The sequence below is a fragment of the Onychostoma macrolepis genome, chromosome 17 (assembly GCF_012432095.1).
Source record: "Onychostoma macrolepis isolate SWU-2019 chromosome 17, ASM1243209v1, whole genome shotgun sequence".
Taxonomy (NCBI): Eukaryota; Metazoa; Chordata; class Actinopteri; order Cypriniformes; family Cyprinidae; genus Onychostoma; species Onychostoma macrolepis.
The window spans coordinates 8,732,852-8,754,687 of NC_081171.1; the positions used below are offsets into that span (position 1 = coordinate 8,732,852).

General features: G+C 35.9%; 1 protein-coding gene across 48 annotated transcripts in view; it reads right to left on the reverse strand.

The window, feature by feature from the left end:
* Positions 1-21,836, reverse strand: part of nrxn3a (neurexin 3a) — a 295,029-nt gene that overhangs the window by 5,342 nt on the left and 267,851 nt on the right. For 19 of the 48 annotated variants that reach the window (XM_058749451.1, XM_058749441.1, XM_058749449.1 and 16 more), the window contains one exon: positions 8,771-12,612. The exons of 2 other annotated variants lie outside the window; for them this stretch is intronic. In XM_058749451.1, the coding sequence (XP_058605434.1) occupies positions 11,693-12,612 (920 nt within the window). In that variant the 3' untranslated portion in view covers positions 8,771-11,692. 27 more of the 48 variants (XM_058749477.1, XM_058749472.1, XM_058749465.1 and 24 more) reach the window with 5 other exon arrangements.

Below are 21,836 nucleotides of genomic sequence, written 5' to 3' on the forward strand. Positions count from 1 at the left end.
GGTTGCCAACGTTAAAGATGGAGGCATCGGAAAAGAGAGCCACACAACAGCAACAAACACAAGCCCCACTCCAGGAAAGAGTCCCATGGTGTGCTTTCTAAGGAATGCGTCTGGTAAACAGGTACTGAACAGAATTCTAAGCAGCGTGTGAAGAAGTGTTCTCATTTATAGGGCATAACAAGGATGCGGGACTAAGGGGGGAAAACCTGGTCCCATTTATTCAGAAAAGGTCAAAACGTGACGCCTTGGAAAAGTGGACGTTTGCCAAATCGGCCAGTATAAATTCAAACGAAATGTTGACGCAAGCATTTAAATGTATGTGTCTGCAGTTCAAAGATAAGCCGTTTATGTTCATACTTCAACAGTGGACTATTTGGTTTGGATGTGATCTGACCGCTCTCTCAGAAAAATGATCTTAGGCCTAATATCAATATATTCAGTAAATCAGCTCACAGTCCAACACGAGGGATGCCAAACATTTTATTCATATTTAATGCACTTTTTTTCCTGCATGAGGAGAAAAAGGAAAATCCCTAAAGATAATTAGATCTTAAAGGGATAGCTCACTCAAAAACGAAAATTCAGCCTAATGTTGTTCCAAACAAAATGAAAATACAGTAAAAGTCATTATAGGGTCCAATGTTATTTCTATATTCTTCAAAACATCTTATTTTCTGTTCCACACATTTTGAAACGGCGTGAGTAAATTATGACACAATTTTTGTTTTTGGTTGAACTACCCCTTTAAGGAAACTTTCTGAGAACTGTATGATATTAATCAGTAAGGAATTGACTGTATTGCATTCAAATCACAAATCAAAATAGTCAATCAAACACCTTCGTGCATTGTAAATTAAGTTAATTTTCCTTCTTCATCTACGCACCTGTCTATACTGTCACAGTAATCCACCCTAACAGTTCTTATGTTATATCAACATAATCTTTTGTCTTATTTTCATGTCCTCTCTTTGACTCTGGTAAGAATCTTAGCAGCTTTTGGAGATGCACTTAGTCACTGATACAGCACATGGATAAGACAAAATTATGCTTTTATCTAAGTCTTATAAAGGTTAGCTTCTAGAGCCAAGTATTTGCACTTTGAATTGAGTTCAAACTGAACATGCTCCAAATATCTTTGATGCTTGATGACCAACCTGCGCTCAAAACACATGTAATTCAGCTAAAACTTCATATAACATTATATGTCATGTTTTATAGCTGATTGTTTTATGGCCTGATATATGGTCATATCTGCATATGCATATAGCAAACTTGGCTCATGCTAATCAACATACTCTGGTTTCACTAAGAGCTATGCTCAAACTCATAATTCATTATAAAGAAATTCAGTTTAAACTTTTATGCTTGAAACCGTTCTTGACCTGTAAGGTACAAACTGTTTGATCAATTTATTACAAAAATAAAAATATATAGTTATTTTATTTTATTTTTATATTTTTTATTTTTTAGTGACATACAGCCAAGTATGGTGACCCATACTCGGAATTTGTGCTCTGCATTTAACCCATCCAACGTGCACACACACAGCAGTGAACACACACACACCGTGAACACACACCCGGAGCAGTGGGCAGCCATTTATGCTGCGGCACCCGGGGAGCAGTTGGGGGTTCGGTGCCTTGCTCAAGGGCACCTCAGTCGTGGTATTGAGGTGGAGAGAGCGCTGGACAGTCATATATATACAGTATATATTGTGTTTTAGCACACATTTTTAATGCAACAGCATTTTTTTTCATAATGCGTAACTTTAAAGACAATATTAATAGGTGTGCTGTTAAAATAAAGGTTAATAAGTTTCATGGGTTTGCTTTTATGTCTTCATGCATTTCATTTCTTCCTGATGCTGTGAAAGCCTAACAACTGAAACTGAAAAGAAACTTTGGGTATGGATTAATATTGAATGTATTTTACCTATGTTTTGAGAGGAACTATTAAGAATGTTGATTGGCAGCTTGTTACATGTGCCTTGTTTCCTACTATGTTTAATGTCAGGTTTGTTTTATTGTGCCATTTGGCTGATTAAAGATGCAGCAAATCGGACAAGTTGTGTTCGAAACATTCTTTCTCCATCCTTCACATGCACTTAATTTTTTTGACCTTGAATCAAGATGCCGCCACATATGTCTAGATGCATTTTTTTTCTTCATCAGTTTATTATGAATCAGGTTGAAATAGTCATAAATCATAAGAATATATCCTGCTCGTCTGATAAAAGCTGGGCTCACAGATGCTGAATTTTATGTGAATAAATTTAATAGACCATAAAGATGTAAATCTTGTGAGGCCAGCTTCCAGAAGCTCTTTGATGACTTGGTTGGGTTGCCATTAAATTTATTTACAGACTCATTAAATAATCCAGATTCCTGCCAAAACTTGACAGCCAATCCATCTCAGAAGCTGAGCTTAGACTAAACTACATTTAGTAGAGATGGTTTCTGAGGTGCAAGATGACTAATCTTTCATGAAGCCAAACAGATTTGGTTTTAATTTGCGTTGAGGTTTTGTGGCAGGACATTTAAGATGTTAAAAAGAGAGGCAAGTTGTGGTCCACCTCTGTTCAGCAGAATGAACTTCGCATCACTTAAATGAAAGAATATCCAGTGTTTACACAAAAAAAAAAAAAAACTAGGTAGGCTGTCAGAAACAGGTGTTAGCTGGAAATATATTACAGCTAGTTAAATAAACTCGAGTAAATCTTTCAACTGAAACGAAAACATTCCTCGAAAAATTGTTTGAGTAGATGACTTTAATTTTTCTCCCTTTAAGGCTTTATCTAGTAAATTAGATTTTTATAGAGAGAGATCTCTTTCACTCAAGATATTATGCCAGAGGGGGGAAAGCCCTGCTGAACGTAAAGTTGACACAGAAATTACCCATGCAGATTTATAATATGCAATGAAATACTGCTGTATCTTGTGTAGGGAACATCTACAGTGACTGGGTCACCTTACAATCTCAAGACGGCTAATTACGATGCCGTTTCTAGAAAGATTTACTGCAGATTGCAGTAGCTTTTCTAGCATGAAGGATCTCAGGTGGGTTCTTCTCAAAGTCTTTTGGTTACGCTGAGTTTATTGCAGGAGTGAGACCAACACGGCTCATTACTCTGACAAAACATTTCAACGTTCTGACAGCCGCCCCGGGATGGAGTCTGTATTTCCAGTCGTTTGTTCGCAGTATGTCTCCACGAAAGCATCTCTTGTTTTTCATGATAAGAGGAGAGAAAACTGTTATTCACACGTTCGCAAATGTTATTTTGTTTTGCCGGTATACCTCCATAGCAACACAGGCCGAGCTCCTCCTCATTTGCAGTAAAAGCTCTGTTACGGAAACCTAATATTTATGTTGGCCTGATGCACTTGTCAAATCAACTTAAACGTGCTTATTTTTCTGACCGGATTCCTCTCCTCAATGCTTTTTCTCTCATCATGCTCATTTTGACTCCATAGACCATTACTGATGTATAAAATGCTCCTTCATTCGTCTCTCATGCTAAAGCCACCAAACATAGCAGGATTAGGCTTCTAGCTGTTTACGTTCACATTTTCTCTCCACACAACAGAGCATTATATACTAAACTTTCAAGTGAGAGCAGAATTATTATTTTTTTGTCATCATTTACTCACCCTCATGTCTTTCCAAACCTGTATGACTCCCTTTCTTGTGTGGAAAATAAAAAAGGTATTCTGAAGAATGTCCATACAATGAAAATCAAAGAGCAAAGGGGAGAAATGATAACACAATTTTTATTTTGGAGTGAACTATCCCTTTAACACTCAGCCTCTTTCTATTTTCTGACTTAAACTGTTAAATTCTAAAAGCATCCCTTGAGTTTTAAAACAAGAGTAGTGCTTTAGGTTCCATGCAGATTATTTCATGCATAGTTTTATGCAATTCCCTGTTTTTTCTCCCTCATTGACTAACATTAGCACTTTTATGAAAATCTTCAGGTTTTCAGGCGAGGACCATTAAACCTGGTATGCACCTTCATGCTCTGTAAATTCGGTTAAATGTTAAATCTGTTAAGAGTTTGTTTCCTGAGTTTTTTCTTTATACGCTTTCCTTAAATGCTGGGAAATGCTCAGAAAATGTGGTATGTCGATACTAAACTCATTCTGTTCTGATCTATGTCTGATCCGGATTCATAACCCTATTGTATTGTGTTGTTGTGTTTACTATCTGTCATCATCTTTATATTGATTTCTGTGCCTCTTAGGTTGGAGGCAAATTAAGGGTAAGAACACATGATCATTATAAGGATGCTAGGATGCTGATTTACGGTCCATGGCATCAGTTACTGTACTTTTTTAAAAGGGATAGTTCATCCAAAAATTAAACTTCTGTCATCATTTCCTCAGAACATATTTTGAAACATTATTGTAGATTTCATGTAGATTTGGAAACATCTACATTTTTTTTTTGTCTGTACTTTAAAAGTAATTTAATTTTATTTATTATCTTTGTGTTCTGTAGAAGAAAGTCATAGGTTTTAGTACATCATGACATGATTTAAATTTTTGGGTCTACAATTTATTTTATTTTATTTTTTAATTATTATGCTAAACATTATCCTAAATTGGTATTTCCCCCCCACACTTAAAGCTTTGAAGGTTGCATAAAGAATCTTTAACATCCATAGAACCTTTTCATTACACAATTGTTCTTTACACTAAGAAAAAAATAAATAAGTAAGAAGTAATAAGAAAACAATAAGCAAGTAAGCAAGTAAAAAACATAAAATAAATAAATAAATAATAATAATAATAATAAAACCCCTGGAACCATTTATTTATAAGAGTGCATCTCATACCTACATAACATAACATTCAGCAACCAATGATCAAGCACTCATTTAGGTATGTTTACAGTATAGTTATACAACAAGATATAAATACATTGGAAACTAAAGGCCATAAAGTAGACTTGGTCACATGAAGGTAGTTTTCCAGCTCTACAAAGTCTTTTTCTCCTTTCTTTTTCTTTCACAAACAAAAGGGAGGAAGTCTTTACAAGAACCATACTGTTCTGTGACCGACATTTTGCTCCACTTACTTGGTGAAAGGGAATGTTTGGGAGAACTGTGGCATTGTCTTCGGACAATACAGCATTGGTACATCATGCTGTTTGTGTCACGCTGGCCAGAACAGGCAGCGGACTTGACCACAGGCTCTCGTTCAGAATCACCCCCCTGCAGAACTCCAGTGATCTCACACATTCACATGCCCAACTACACCCCCCCCACCCCTCAATTTAGGTCCCCACTGTGACACGAGTCTCCATGAGTCTCTGTGTATTCAGGTTTAAGTCCCCACCAGGATATATAAACCTGTACACACACACACACACACACACTCACATTTCACACACATCACACGTCTCTAGAGGGCGCTGTGCATTCAGTAACGGAGAACAGTGGAAGCTATTTGAACTTGTATTTTGCATGTCTCCTTACAAATTATATTAGCATAATTTGAATGAAAACTTCAATTTAAAACTGTAATACCAGGTTGTCTTTTGGTTTGTCCTTCTTTTATTTCAAGTGTATGTAACACCTGCTGATTATATTCTCCAGCATGATTTGAAATGATCCAAAGATCTTGTGCTTCAGTGCAAGTGTTATTTTATAATCGAGATACTATATATATATATATATATATATATATATATATATATATATAGTGTTTTGAAAATAAAAACGTGTTTTTGTCATTTTATTGTTCTATTGTTTTATTGTTTTACACATCCTTTTGTGTATTAATTTTTAGTTCAGTTTTAGTTATTTTAGTAACTAAATTATGAACTGAGTGATGCCTTAATAGGATTAGATTTATGTTATTTATTTATTTTTTTTTTAATGGCTTTAGTTAATAAACCTGGCAAGAACCTTTGACTTAGTGTATTAACAGTCACATAATAGATGTCACAACTTCACTTATTTGATTAGTGACTTAAAAATAATGTACACACACACACACACACACACATATATATATATATATACTGTATATATATGCTGTGTATATATATATATATATATATATATATATATATATATATACATATACATACATATATATACATACACTCTACACACACACACACACACACACACACATGCATATACTCTCAACCACAAAGAACTAAGTAGGCTACTACCCTCCAGTTTTCATTGTGTCTTTATGTTTACACTTTTTTTCCCCCACTAAAAATAACATTAAATAGCAATAACAAAAAAATAAATAAATAAAAAACTGGAGAGAAAATCACATTCTTGCGATTTGCTGTGTGTGCTTGAATATGCAGCTTACACAGAAGTAGTTTAGAAAAGCTAATCCTCTGATGGCGATGATGCATATTTTGCACAAACGTACTATATATCCTCCTCAGTCCGACACAGCAATGTCCCAGTCTGGTGTGTTAGTATTCCTGTAAAGCAGTGGCTGATCTCCAGTGCTCTGCAGCTTAGATTAATAATGAATCAAGGCTTTTACCAGTCTCGCTCTCTCTCTCAGTCTCTCTGGATCAGGTTCCTGCTACAGTTTTAGAATGGCATGGTTTTGATGATCCTCTATTCATTTGAGGGACAATAGGTAGATTTACAGACAGTGAAAATAGAGCATCTATAAATTCACTATTGGACTGAACCTTTTTTTTATAGAATAAATGGACTTACCATAAGTCTGTTATTAGATGTTATAAATGGCAATATTATGAGTTCTGGGTTATTTGTGTCATGCATATATCTCTATCTACCATTACAGTGATGCATTTGTTCCAAAAGTCAATGTTTTTTCCCACTGAAGTCACGTGCAGGATGTCAGCTACGACAGCGTATGCTATATTTTATGGTATCATCAAGGAGGTCTATAATACTCGTAAAAATATATCTGTTAGCATTCCCGCTGATCTCAGTGATAGTTGTTCAGTTGGTGCATGAGGTGAGCTGAATTCTGCCGTCTTTGCTCATGGGTGCAATTGTCTGTGAGCTGTAAATTTCATGTCACTAATCACTCTGGAACAACAGCAAGATTGGCTTCGTTTGCTGGCATCACAAGAACAAACATTTCAAAACCCTGCAGATAGGGAAAATTATCCATTACTATAAAGTTCATTTAACTTTTAAGAGGCCCCCATAATCAGTCATTTATAATACATATTGCTTGCAAAAACATTATTTTGTTGTATTCTGCTTGGCTTTTGATGAAGTAATTTGATTTTTTTTTTTTTTTTTGCAGCATGGTGTATGTATGACATTTACCAGCAGGCTGTTCATGATTTCGGTTTTATAAAAATATACACATTACAGAGCAGTACTGATTAACATAATAATTGCACAACATAAACACTGTAATCATTTAACAGATTACTCTAACAGAAATTCTTGAAAACTCCTGTGAAGTAAGAAAGAGCGCACTTATTAGTGAATAAAACCCATTGTCATTTTTCTCAAGGAAACATCAGCAACAAGCAATCAGATGATACTGATCCCAGATTCCCTTGCATGACCTGTCAGTAAGGTGTTAATATGTTGACTGATATTTACTGCATGATAGTTAGCTTAATATATAGCACAATTATGGTATATTGTGTAGTTCTGTTCTGGCGATCGATCAAAATCTGATTAAATCTGGTGTCACCATTACATTTTATGGATGAGCCACTGATACAACATACTAAACATGCAAATTCATTACAATTCATTTATATTTAGTCTACTGACAACAGGATTAAATTGCAAAATGCAAAATCATTTAGATTAGATTCCCAATCAAAAGTCTTTCCTACAAAAAAGGAAGGACTAATTTCGACCACAGAAAAGGTCTGTTTTGATGAATGGTCCCAATCAACAGAACTTATCTGGAAGTTGAGGAGGGATTATTGAATTTTAAGCCTTTGTAGAATTTTAATTAACTTTCTCTTTACCCAGAATACGATTTTCCTCAGTCAGTGTGGTTCAATAATCCAGCCACCCATGTAATAAGATGTTCATTACGAAATTGTACATTTCACGCTCCTCTTTTATTTAGAGCAACTTCTGTGCTCCGTCTGTAAGAGTGAGGCTTGAAGCTAAAGAGAATATCAGATATACCTGGGCAAAGGTAATATAATTGGTCAAACTTTTTGGACTGGTCAAAATAATTGGCCTTCTGCAAGACATTTCTAACATCGTTTTACATTGTATAACGGTGGGATTTTTATTTTTGAATGACACGATGTGAAGTGACATGAAATGACCTTTATGAAACATTTACACAGATTAAATTTTTGACATGATATTTGTATTTATATATATTCTAACTGCCAATTGAGTAACTGGTCTTAACTACTCTCTTAGTCATTTTGTAGAGAAATTTGTTCAAAAAAGTAAATAAAAGCAAAACCTCAGGGAGGAACCCACTAGGAAAATTCAACTGAATTATGCAAATTAAGTAACGATGCAAACATAGCCACAAAAGCATGCATTAATTGCGGTAGAGAATTAGGTGAGCCTAATTTCCAAAATGAATGACAATGGGAATTTAACACAGCACTATTTCAGCAGATTTTGTACCTGGTTAGACTGGATTGTGGGTGGTTAGTGAAAAAGATGCTAAAATACCACAGTACACACAAAAGTGGCACTTAGTAAATTCACCCATCAGTTGTTAAAAAAAGAAGAAGAAAAATATCAGTTTGTTGCCAGTTCTTGCAGCATCTTCCAAATCTCTTTCACTGTTACTTCCACCACCTGGAAATCATAAGAATGGGTGGGTGTGATCTAACAGCTCTTTTTATACATATGGACTTATGGTCAGCACCTGGAAAGAAAACATGCTTGTTCATAGTGATTTTATTGCTAGAGGTCACTGTAGTAAGGTGTTCCTATTGCTGGATGATTTCAGTAATGACCTGTACACACATTATTCAAAGCATTTAAAAATCAAAACACAGATGAGATGTACTGATTGTAAAAGAACAAAAAACAAAACAACGAATCAGTTAAAAGTGACCACTGGTGTATTTGCTGCTCAATTGCATAATCTTTTATCAACTGTTTTTGCATCAAATCTCTTCAAAACAGTCACTGTAACCCATGAAGCTGGAAATTGCCATTGAAAACGAATGACTCCTGGTCACCTTGTTGCTCCAAATGGCTGTCAGGGTGAGGGGATCCAACAAAACTGAAAACATCCAATGAAGCTGAAACCGAATTGAACATTCGTATTTGTTTCAATGATTAGTCTACATTTTAATGTTATCCTCTAAAACAAATCACCATTTCTCACCTTCTCTTTATTTGTGGACATGCATGATGTGTTGTCATACGATCAATCTGTCAGTTTTTATGCTGCATGCAAACAGAAGTTGATGCTTTTGTTCCTAGTCAGCATTTCAAACATTGTACTTGTTCTCAAACAATAGCATATTAGACATCCTGGTGTATAGTCAGGCATACTTTAATTACCATGTCTAATGAAACAATTAAACCCCAGCAGAAGTCACAGCTTCTGATTTGTACCTTTGTGTTGCCTTGGTAACTAAAAGAGAAATATTTTGGGCTCAAGATCTCTGCTCTTATGCTGTTAACAGGTCATTGTGGGTACAGGGTCTTATATAAATCTGCGTCTCCCAAGAAAATCCTGATGGATATTGATTCATTGTTGCTCTCTGACTGGCTACTGAAATGCAGTCGTCTTTTTTGTGTATAACAAACGACGACCTTACCTTTCCTGGGCTAAAAACAAAGTGAGGCATTTAATCCATTAAAAGCATGGTACGAAAGGCATATTTCAGACCCTCGATGTCTCTTGAGCACATTAAAAAGGTCCTAACAGAACAGGAAATGAAAGTGTGCTGTCCAGCACGATGAATGACATAAAAATAGGTATCGAGTTTAGATATGAGCACATTAAGACAGCCCGAACATGATCAACCTCCATGGAATGTTTTATTATAGATCATCGCCAAATATTGTCTGAAGCGAAGCTACATGACTAGGATGTCATAAATGAAAATGATAAAAGCACACATGAGGTTGAACAGAAAATGAAGATTAAAAAAATAACATGGGCACATCTTGACATCATATTTATGGTACAGTGATTAACAAACATATATAAAAAAAATGGCAAAAACATACATGAATAAGAATAAAAATGGCAAAAGATTGTGTCGATGAGACAGGGCTTACTTGCAGTCCAGGCCACTTGTATTAAGACATTAAGGTAAGAAACACACGGCGTAAATTATCTGAGCTGCATGTCCGTATCCATATTAGTCTGTCTTTATTACATATTTCTTTGATTCTTCTAGAAATAAAACAACTGATAACAAGGAAACCTTGGTACAATTAAGAAGTGCGTCTTGTATTTCATCGACAGCTTCAAGTAGTCAAATATCCATGCTTAGACTTAGAAACATCTGCGAGAAAGATTAGACCTCTAATCTAACAATATTCTCTGCTTGTCCTTACAAAAACGTGTGTGTACTGTATATATATTTTTCGTCCTTCACATGAGTCGACAGTGTCGGATTTTTCTGCATGAAACACACTGAATAAATCAATCAAATGATCTCTCTGTACAATAGAATTACTAAAAAAAATACAACTTAGGTTCGTATGTACATCATCTACCTACAAAGTACAACCGCTATCATGTAATAAAATATGTAAACAAATTTCTCGTTCGACACAGTCGACTGTGACAACAGATAGATTTTTTTTCACACTTTTCACATTAGATTTATTTTCGTATAGACATCCTTTAACAGTATCATAGCACTGCGCCAGTCTGCACCAGACAGCTGTATAAAAAAGAGACGAGAGCAAATGGACCAACATACATACGGTTGAAAAAGTTCCAATCTGCGGCCCGTTCCCTTGTCGAGTCGCTTTGAGGGACGAGAGGTTTATCTGATGATCGGATCGGCCCGGAGGGCGGACGTGATCGAAGCGAAGGATGGCATGGCATGCACTACAATCAGTCGCTTTACTGAGACAAGGAAACGTCACTGTCTTTCTGGAAACTCACACATTTGCAATATTACAGTTGGTTGTACAATTAGAATGATCAGTTTCGGCTGTGCTGTCAGAGCCTCGGTGACCGGTCTTCGTTTATTACATCGTGTTTTTCTTCTTTTTGCAGAGAGCAAAAAATGATAAGACACCACATGTAATGTATATAAACAATACAAATTTCTCATATATAGAATTTATATATATATTTATATATATATTTATTCATTTATTTATTTTGTTGGCAGGAGTCCTTTTTTTCGCGTGAACAACATTTTTTGGGTCCCACTTTCGTTGCGGACGTCAGCACTATGTGTCTCTTACATGCTTGAAACGTTCTCCTCTTTTTTTCTTTTTTTTTTTTTTTACAGAGTTACAAAAGAAAAGAAAAACGAGATTTACGCCAAGGTTCACATACCTCTAAAAGTCACTTAGGATTATGATGTAGCTGTGGAATATTCTACACTGATAACGTCTCCGACCAGATAGAGGAATAAGGTCACTAATGTTTGCTATTTTACCTTCGCGGTATGCTTACGGTTGTAAGTGTGCTTTATGGTACAGTTCGCGTCAGAGTTCGCCTTCTCGGCGCGGCGCCGGGGTTCGGCTCCTGTCGCCCTCTCTCGGCGCAGCGCCCAACAGCTCAAAGTTCTGTCAAAGCGACGGGCGACGTTCTCACACGTAGTACTCCTTGTCCTTGTTTTTCTGTTTCTTGTTGCCGCTTTTTGCGCTCTGCTGCTTGTCCTTCATGACTGCTCCATTGCTCTGCGCCGAGTTGGTTATGTAATTCCTGGTCTCGTCCACTTGGTAGGATCCCTCGTCCCTGTTTCTGTACTTATACATGGCGTACAGCAGAATTAGGATGCACAAAGCGGCAGCGGCAACTATCCCGACGACCATTCCGGTGGTGCTGCTAGATTCACGGACCACCTCGGAGGCCCCCGGAACCCGCCTGATGCCCGGCTCCGTGGGGATTGCTGTGGGTACATTACGGAACATGGGGGAGGTTATTAATGGGCTCTTCAGCTTTGTGTTGTCTACCTCATAGGAAGTGGGCAATGGAAGCAAGACTATGTCGGGCTGGGGCTTTAGCTCCCTGTGATTCATTTTGCCCGCGGGCAGTTTGGGTGGCGTGGACGTGGTTGTGGAGCGGCTCAGCTTGGGGGAAAAAGACGTGGTAGTAGTCCTACCAGAATCGGAGACTTTGTTAGGTCTAAAGTCCTTGGATCCCCACTTAGGCGCGTGAGCTTTGTAGCCACCTTCAAAGGTCGACGAAGACAAGGTCTTATCTGTTACCAAGGAGAAGGTGGTGTAAAAATCTTCATCATCAGTAGGGGGCAGGTTAGAGTCGTATGCTTCCCCAGAGCCATACCCAGATATCATCAAGCCATCATCATCATCACAATCATCGCTGCCTCGGTCCGACAAGCAAGGTACCCCCGCCTCAGTGGCCATGGACAGGGACTCTTTGGTGGTCTCAATAATGGTGAGGTGGGGGCGGAGGGTTGGGGGAAAGGGGATGGAGGGTGTACGAGTGGCTACAGAGGGGAGCTCTAAGGGATCCTTTACAAGTACTGGGAAAACTAATTCGCCTCCTACAATTGAACACAGACACGAGGCAAGTTAGTCTTGAAAACTGGTTAAAGAAACATTAACGGATACAAGGCAGAACGCACAAATAAAAAATAAAAAAAAACTCAAAAATAAAAGACAAAAGCAAAACAATATCAAACATAAATGACTATAAGTCGGCATCAAAAGGACTTGACAGGTCTTTGTGGGTGAGCTGTTTTGCGAGCTATTTGAAGTTGCGCGTGAATAATTAACATGGGCTAACAATAGGGCTGGGAAAATAAATCGATGCATGGCGAATTGAGAAATGATTCTGCATCGATTCTGAGATTTTCCGAATGTATTGTGATTCTCTCTCGAATCGATTCTGAGCTTAGTTTTAAACAGCAGATGGCACTGCATGCTTTAGAAACAGTCATACTCCGCTTGCTTCCAATTCCTTGCACACACTTGAACCTAAAATAATCATTCATAAAGTTCGAAAAAGTTGCAGCGAATTACAAGGGTGTTCACAGTAGGCTGTGTTTACATAAAGCGCTCAAGCACTCTTCTTCATGAGCAAAACTAAGCTCAGAATCGATTTCAGAAAGAATCGCGATGTATTCGGAAAATCTCAGAATCAATCCACGAATCGCGATGCATCGATTTTTTTATCACAGCCCTAGCTAACAATACTAATATAAATCAAGTATAATGTTAATATCTGCTAAAACATTTTAAACTTTTTAACACAAAAGTTGTGTTTGTTAGGATTAGCTCATGCATTTCATCATGAACTAGTAATAAACAATATACAAATGAACATTAATCAAGATTAATAAATGCTGTAATTTAATGAATTGCATCCTTATTGTAAAAATATAGATTTTTTTTAAATAGTATTTTGCATAATTAAAAAAAGTATGAATGAATAATTTCCTATTGCCATGAAGTCTCATGACCTAAAAATGTCAGAAGAAATAACATACAGTACATATAAGAAAATCATTATATAAGCTCTGAGGTGAAGTCTCACCTTGTGACGGTTTCATCTGTTTTATAAGAAGTGAAACAATGTCAACAGCTTGCATATTTTTATAGAAAAACATCTCTCTCTCTATATATACACACGTGTGATGGAAGATGTGGCTCCCCAGCAGTGCACTGACTCTTGCCTTTTGAATGACTTCCTAATGGCAGCTACTGTCTCCATAATGCAATGACAGCTGAATGATTTCTGTAATTATCAATTGAATATGTTTGATTTCCGAAGGCTTTAATCTAAGTAATAAGCAATCTAAATCTAAATCTAATCCCTAATAAGTAATAACTAAATCTAAGTAATAAGGAATACAATGAATGCTGCTTTCTGTATGTTAAAATGCCAGTTCTTTGTGTAGTTGTAACGTGTCACTATTCAGAAAGGAAGGAGTGATTCTATTAGACTAGAAGAAAAACATTTTGGTGTATTTGCCATTCAACAAAAACAAAAAGTTCCATTTCATGGACATTAAAGGTTTGCTTCTGCTTTCCACCTGCTATAGGTATTCAGACTGTCATTGCAAATGAAAGATAAAACTGCCATCAGGTTTGTAGTAAGACTTGCATAAAAATAAAATTCAAAATTAAAAGAACTTAAAGAGGCAGACTTTAATAATAACAAAAGTAAACCAAAGCCAATACCATAAATTCTCAATAACTAGTCATAGCACACAATACAGTACTGACAAACAGGCAATATAAACATCGACAGTATAATTTAGCAAATCGAGATCAGAACTTCTTCATGTCATTATATTAAGAATTTAAACAAGCATAAACGGCATATATATTATAAACATAAACACATAAGCATATCATAATTTTTTGTCAACTTACATCAACAAATTGCCCGCATGATTTTGGCATGAAGAAAAAAAAACGTACAAAAGAAAGTTGTGTAAGAATGTTCTTGGACAGGTTTTTTCTTTGTGAAAACAAAATGACTGTCATCGTGTTTCTGGTTAGATATATATTTTTGTTTCCCACATGAGAGAGTACAGGGAGGCAACAACACATACATCCACACCACATAACATGAAAAATAAACTTCACCATTATTCTCTTTTGTTGTTACTTTGATATATAATCCAGTTTTCTTACAAAAACTGTACATATTTGAGCCTTTGATTTATATAGCATTTTTTTTTTTTGTTAAATAAATATCTACATTCTAGTAATTAAACTTTTTGCTTAGATTGGTTTTAATCTTTAGGTTTGAGTGAATGGATGACTGTACATATTTTACCATAGCTAGAGGGGGGGGGGAGGAGGAAGGGGAGGGTTGTGACAAGGGAATTGGACCTATGAACATACTACATAGGAGATGATAATGATGGGGGTGATTGTGTAAGTCAGTTGCCATGTCCATGTATAGGCAGTACGAAGCGGTCGGGCAGCATTAACGTTTTTGGCTGTAAGGAAGGGATGGGGATATACAAACAATGAGCATATACATGCCCATCTACGAAAAAGAACAAAACTCTAACACTGACAATCTGACAAACCCTAAACTGCAACTTCTTCGCCATGCAGTTTGGAAACATTCTTAAAACGTCAATTGTTCATCAAGATCAACTCTCAAAATTTGAAAAAACAAGAAGTGTATCAAGATCTGGAACCTTTTCATTGACCATCATGTGCCTTTTTGGTTATTCTAAATCAAATTGATTTTTTTTTTTTTTTTTGCATTTGAGGCAGTGCAATTTTGTTCTTGATGCGATTTGGAAATGATTTTGATGATTTATCACCGTAAGCACATGGAATTTTCATTGAATTAGTTCCAAATCTAAAAAAAGAAGACCAAAAATCAAAACACGTTATCAAATTAATGATAATTGTGATTTGATATTCACATCTAGTTAAAATTTCACCACTAATTTTGAACCCAAAAATTCAGCTAGTCAAAAAATGGTAACCAACAAAAAATGAAATTGATTTGAGTGTGTAAACTAAAAAGACAAAATTCCCAGAGACGAAAGAACAAAGCAATTCTAATTTTCACACACTACAACCAGATGCACAAACTATAAAACAGACACAATCGAGAGGGACAGTTTAACAGACAACTGCTTCCTCTGTCATGTGACCCAAAGACAAATATATCTGTCATTGTTAGTCTTAAACATGTAACAGGCGTGCAGTCTGGATGTATGTCAAAGAGAGAGGAAAATTGGCTGAAAATGGGTTAAGTTTTTTTTACTGCAAGATGTTGACGCATGCGTAAAGTAAGTTGCATTTAGGGAGAGTAGACAAACAACACAGCAAGCTGGGGGGTCAAATCAGACATCAAAGGTTAAGCGAGGTCAAAGAAGCCTTTTAACCAGGGCCTGTAGGTCACAGATGTTTGTCTGTTCGCTTTCGCAGCACACTGCTGGAAAATACAGAGCAGATTCCTCCTTTTTTATATATCGGTAAAGTCATTAAATATCATAATCACGGACGGTACCCACAGACTTTGGTTCAAAAGCAGCAGAGTATTGATTGAGGAATTCCACAAGAGGGTTCAAGATAGATGACTTCTATCGAAAATAGAAATAAACTGTCTGAAAACCTTAGGGCGAACAGCATTAACTTAGGAGATGTTAAATTAGAACATAATCTAATCATCTAAAATCTATACTTTCCTTTCTAAAAGAAAATAACAAATAAATTCCTCTCAAAAATAATTAAATACAACGAAACCCCACAATGACTAGTATTGTGGGGAAAGCAGTGATGAATGAAAGTATACGATTCTTAAAAATATTTAACACTCCTTTATAAATACTGTAATATGGTCAATTTGCCTTTCTTTTGATTGATAGATGAGAACAATGTGTCTATATATGTGACGCTTTAAATGATTCCTTGCAATATATTGAAACCGGCAATATGCATGCTGGGAAATCGTGACATTCCAATACAGAGGGCTGACTAAACAAGAGTTAAGACTCGTTCACACCAAAAATGATGGCTATAATGATAATTATATTACCTAGCCTCAATAACTGTCTATCGCTGCAGTTATGTTGTCTGCTGCTTTAACTGCTCAAGCTCTTTAAAGCTCTCTGATTGGCTGTCAACGTTTTTATCATTCATCAACTAGAAAAAAAAAAAAAAAGGTTTTGAAAGTTATTTTAACAATATCGCTCCTCTGTGCTTTTATGATTATTGTTGTGGTGTGGTCTCTGCCAGCATTAAAACTCTATCTTTATCTTTATGGTTATCGTTCTTGGTGTGAACAGGCCTTAAATGCTTAAGGCTATGACTGTTTTTAGTGCACCGCCAGACTGAGTTGTTTCAGCTAATTACAACACACACATTCTGTTAATAATGTACATCTACACATTAAACTGACTGACGGCACCTGACAAGAGCGTACATCTGTGCGGTAAGGCACCCCATTAGAATGCAAACACTGTAACGCTTCGAGTATTATTCGCAAAGTGAGACTATTCAAAACTATTCTAACACAATAGTGTATCTCAATGTCGGGTGTCTAGTGTGTTCTTATCTCTGGTTGCACTATGGATAGGTAATTAAACAGGAGCTCCAATGCTGAACGGCCACCTGCAGGCCTGTGATAAAAGCAACTCCCTCTCTCTTGGCACAGGATGGGGCCAAGCAATACTGGCTCTCTAATCTGGACCATTCTTTCCTTTGTTCTACCGTTTTTTTTTAAATTAATTTCCTGCATTCCAACGGCATCTAATTGCTTTTGAGTCTAAAAAGACGCTCACCTCTGTCTAATCAGCATGACAAAACAAGCTACACTTATTCTTAAAAAGTAGATATCTGCTTGAATCAGGTGAATAACTAAAATCCAGCTCATTACATATGCATCTTTTGGGAATTTCTTAGTATTGTGTGAATCTAAAATCACGAGTGCAGCATATAATGCCATCTGGTGTTCATATAAGGAAGAGAAATTAGTCCTACAAATGCAATTCAGAGAAAGCATATTTCACATAGACTGCATAGGAGCCATATTTAGTTATGTCTCATTTTGATCTGTTTATTACAGAAACAATTATATGGCTTCAGAAGTCTTGGAGTAGTGTGGACCACTTTTAAGGAAAATACGCATTTAATGAACATGGTGCTCAAGAAACATTTCTTGTTATTATCAATGTTGAAAACAGTTGTGCTGCTTAATATTTTTGTGGAAACTGTGATACATTTTCTTCTAAGCGATTCTTTGATGAATAGAAACTTCAAAAGAACAGCTTTTAGAAATTTTTTGTAACATTATAAAATGTCTTCACTGTCATATTTGCTGATTAAAAGTATTAATTTATATATATATATATATATAAAAAACTAAAACAATAAAGTAAAGTAAAAAATAAAATAAAAATAAAATAAAATAAAATAAAATAAAATAAAATAAAATAAAATAAAATAAAATAAAATAAAATAAAATAAAATAAAATAAAATAATGACTCAAAACTTTGGAATGGCAGTGCGTGTTTAATTGTAATATAATGGATACAATAATAAACTCAATAGTTTTTTAAAATGGGAATCATATTAGTCAGTGTTAGTCATAGCAATGTCACAATCAATAAAAATGGATTCACTAACTTTTATTTATTCGTTTATTATTATTTTAATTATTATTACAAGGGCAATTTATGAAGAAATGACTTTAATTTCCATTCTGTTGGGTATCCTGTTAATTTTCTCCGATTTGTTGAGCTTGACCGTATTTCTGAAAGTCTGCCAAGCCCTTTAGTAGAAATCCTTTTTTTTTTTTTTTTTTTTAAATTACAAAAGTTACAGAGCTCAAAAGGTACTGCTTTACAGGAATGACCCATCTCATTCTTCATTCATCTTTATCTGGTTGGAGCCAAGCTTACGTTTTAATGACAGAAAAATATCACAGGACTTTTTTTTTTTTGCAGACACAAACAAATCGCTATCACTGCAAAGCAAAACTGGAGCTCGTTAATTCCTGATTAATTATCCGTAATTATTTCATCAAAAACCTCAATATGAGACAGCAATAAGCCTGAACAAATCACACTTGGAAAGATGTAGAACTTTGCCCTTTAGAACTGATTAGTATTACACTACATGCTAACACAAATCTGTAATGCAACTTTAAAATTAACACATCACACTGACCCATTCCTGCATATACAAACTGTACCATGTGAGAGAGTGAGATATGCTTCTGTTGAACAGATAATTGAGTCTCTGGAGGCTTCTTGCTCTCGATTCCTAATTCATTTCACCTTTTGCCTTGTTCAAAAGGAAATACTATACTACCGACTCATTTAAACACTCTGAAAATGAGCCCCATTTAGTGTTTCAGAATAAACAAAATGCGTGGAGTTTATTTACAGCTTTCTAAAAATACATCCGCAACTTTACATAACAGAAATATACGTTTTTTGGTTTGTATGCAAGCATGAACTTTAAAATAATGAGATCTGTGTGCAGAGAAATAATTTGAGAGTAATACAGCAGCACTGCTCTATGGAATGATTCGGAAGCGTACGATTAATCAACAGAAGCCCTCCTATGGAATTCCAGATAGGGGATAAAGGGGAAAACCCAACAATTTTTACAAACAGAGAACAGAATCACGTGACAACACGTCAAGACAGACAAGTTGATAGACAGGAACACGATTTGGTACAGAAAATGCAGCGGAGATCTTTGCAACCATAAGCTTGAGGTATGATGCTTTGTTGAAACTGGCTCATACATACAGTACAGCACTCAGGTTAGTCTGATGGTGAGGATATGCATGGAGATCAAAAATGGCGCCATGCACTGAATAATGAGAGAGTAGTCTGGAAAATGGCTCTGACTAGCAGCTACCATATTACATGCCACAAATGACTGCTTGAGAAAGCGTGACATTGAGAAGCGCACGGTTTGTGGCAATAAAACTCTTTCTATGCCATCTGCATTCAAAAACGACTTCATATGCAGACCGGCTCGGTCAGGTGAGGAGGAAGAGAGGGCAGGGCGTTCAAGGATGCTGGTCATTCTTAAAACACAACTTTCTTAAGATTACATTAACGCTTGAGCTCTAAAAACTCTTTGGATGGCAAGAAAAGATTTTGTTGCCTGTTATTCGCTTTGTTAATCAAAATGGCAATGTTCAAGGTCAAGCCCAGATGGTACAGATGCTTGAGAAAAATGGAGGAAAAATTGATTTCAACACCAAAATATCATGCGGAACAAGATGAGGCGAGATGACAGGAATGTTGCTTTTGGAAAGCTGGGAAATAGATGAGGACTTCACCAAAAATAACATCGACCACGAACAAGCTCATGAAATTAAGAGGACAAATCAAGGGGAAGTACCCCACGCATGCGGTACAGAACACACGCCGAATATGAAGACGCACCCCTGCAGCGGTAATGTCTCATGCAGCTTCACATCAACTGATGTAGAGGTTAGAATGGCATGAATTTCTGTGTAAACGTGACTGGATGATTGGGACCCTGCCAATAGCTTTCTTTATGAGTACATAAAGATTCCAGAAAGATGGATATTGTTCTCAAACCGCTAAACTGATGAATGTCATTTGGAAGAAATTGGCATTGACATTTGAGAGAATTGCAGAGGGTCAGAACAGGCAAACAGAGCAGATCACTAGCCTGTCATGTCTGCATGAAAACTTAAATGTATACATTTTCATCCAATGGAGCACAATAAACATGTTGTGCATTTCTGTGATGAAAGACAGCATGCTCATTACAGGCCAATAGATAAAACTAACAGGCCATGAAATGGCTTTAGCCTCTGGAAATCATCTGATGTCACATTGTTCTTCTTGTTATGCGCTGGTTCGCTTTTCCGATATGGAAAATGTATAATTGGGTGTTTGTTCAACTAGGGGCACATCTGGCTTTCTGGACTTTGTGGAGAACACCCTTTTTTAATTTTTTTTTTATACATTTGCTAGTTTACTATTTAGTTTATATTCTGATATTTCATATATCATAATGCATTTCATAGCGTTTTGTGGGGAAAAACCCTTAAAAATAAATAAAACCTTCTTAAAATATAAGTGTGTATAATATTTATTTCAATAAATAGAAATAATTTATGCAGATATTTAATATTTAGATGTTTTTGATTATTTTACTGGTTTGGGAAAGCAATAAAATCTATTATAAAAACATCAAAATAAATGATGAAAGTATGGTTAAAAAACTTTCCAAGACTTGATGTAATACGTTTTAACATGACCTTCATGTCATAGAAAAAAAAGTTGAAATCTGTTCATTTTAATAAAAATCAACCCCTTGGATATAAAAGTGCCCAAAGTTGAAGAAACACCCAATTATTGTAAGTGGTAGGGTTTTACTCAAATTATAATGAGATTCATTTGACCTCTCTGGCTGGAATCATGATTCGCAAAGGAATACATTTTCAATTATCTATAACTGCAATCAAAAAATTTGCATATTTCACAAAAGACATGACAGACTATTTTCTCAAAGCTACAATTAGGTTTTTTTTTTTTTAAAGCCAATACCCAACTTCTCTCAAATCTCTCTCTTTCTCACTATCAATCTAATCACTGAATTGTATTTTTCATATTTGGGTTGGAAAATATTAGCAGAACAACTTGTTCACACTGAGGCAAAATTATATCGTTAAAAATAAGCATAACGACACACAAAAAAAATTGGTACACAGAAATTCGATGATATCTGTTCTCTATTACAACAAGTTAACTTAAATCAAGCCTCTTGAAAAGAGGAAACAGAAAGGTATAGAAAAGACTGCTTCAACAGCAATTAATCTGATAGATATCACTCTACTATAAGGCTGAAAGCAAAGTTCAAGAGAAATCTCAAAATGTATCATGTGCCAAAATGCAGTCCACTATCACATGGCAAAGAAACCTCAGTATGATACATTTTGAAGCATCAATGCAGAGAACATGTCACTTTTCTGTACTAATTTTGTACGTATGCTCTCATAATAGGCACTGGGGACAAAATTAGTATTCAGTGTGACCATGTTAACCACTTCGGAAAACCCCATGGCCAAGTGTAGCTCGTAATACAAGTTTGACGGGAATGATTTGACATTAGCTCTGATTCAAGGCTACTGAATAGACTAAGCATTAGAAATCCATGCCTATTTCTGTTTTGTTTAGATTATTTCTTAAGATATCCTACTATATGTATGTCTCTATATTGATGCACATGGGTTGGATTGGAAAGGAAGTTACACTTTTTCTATCCATGGGGGGAGGCGATGCTTTGAGGATC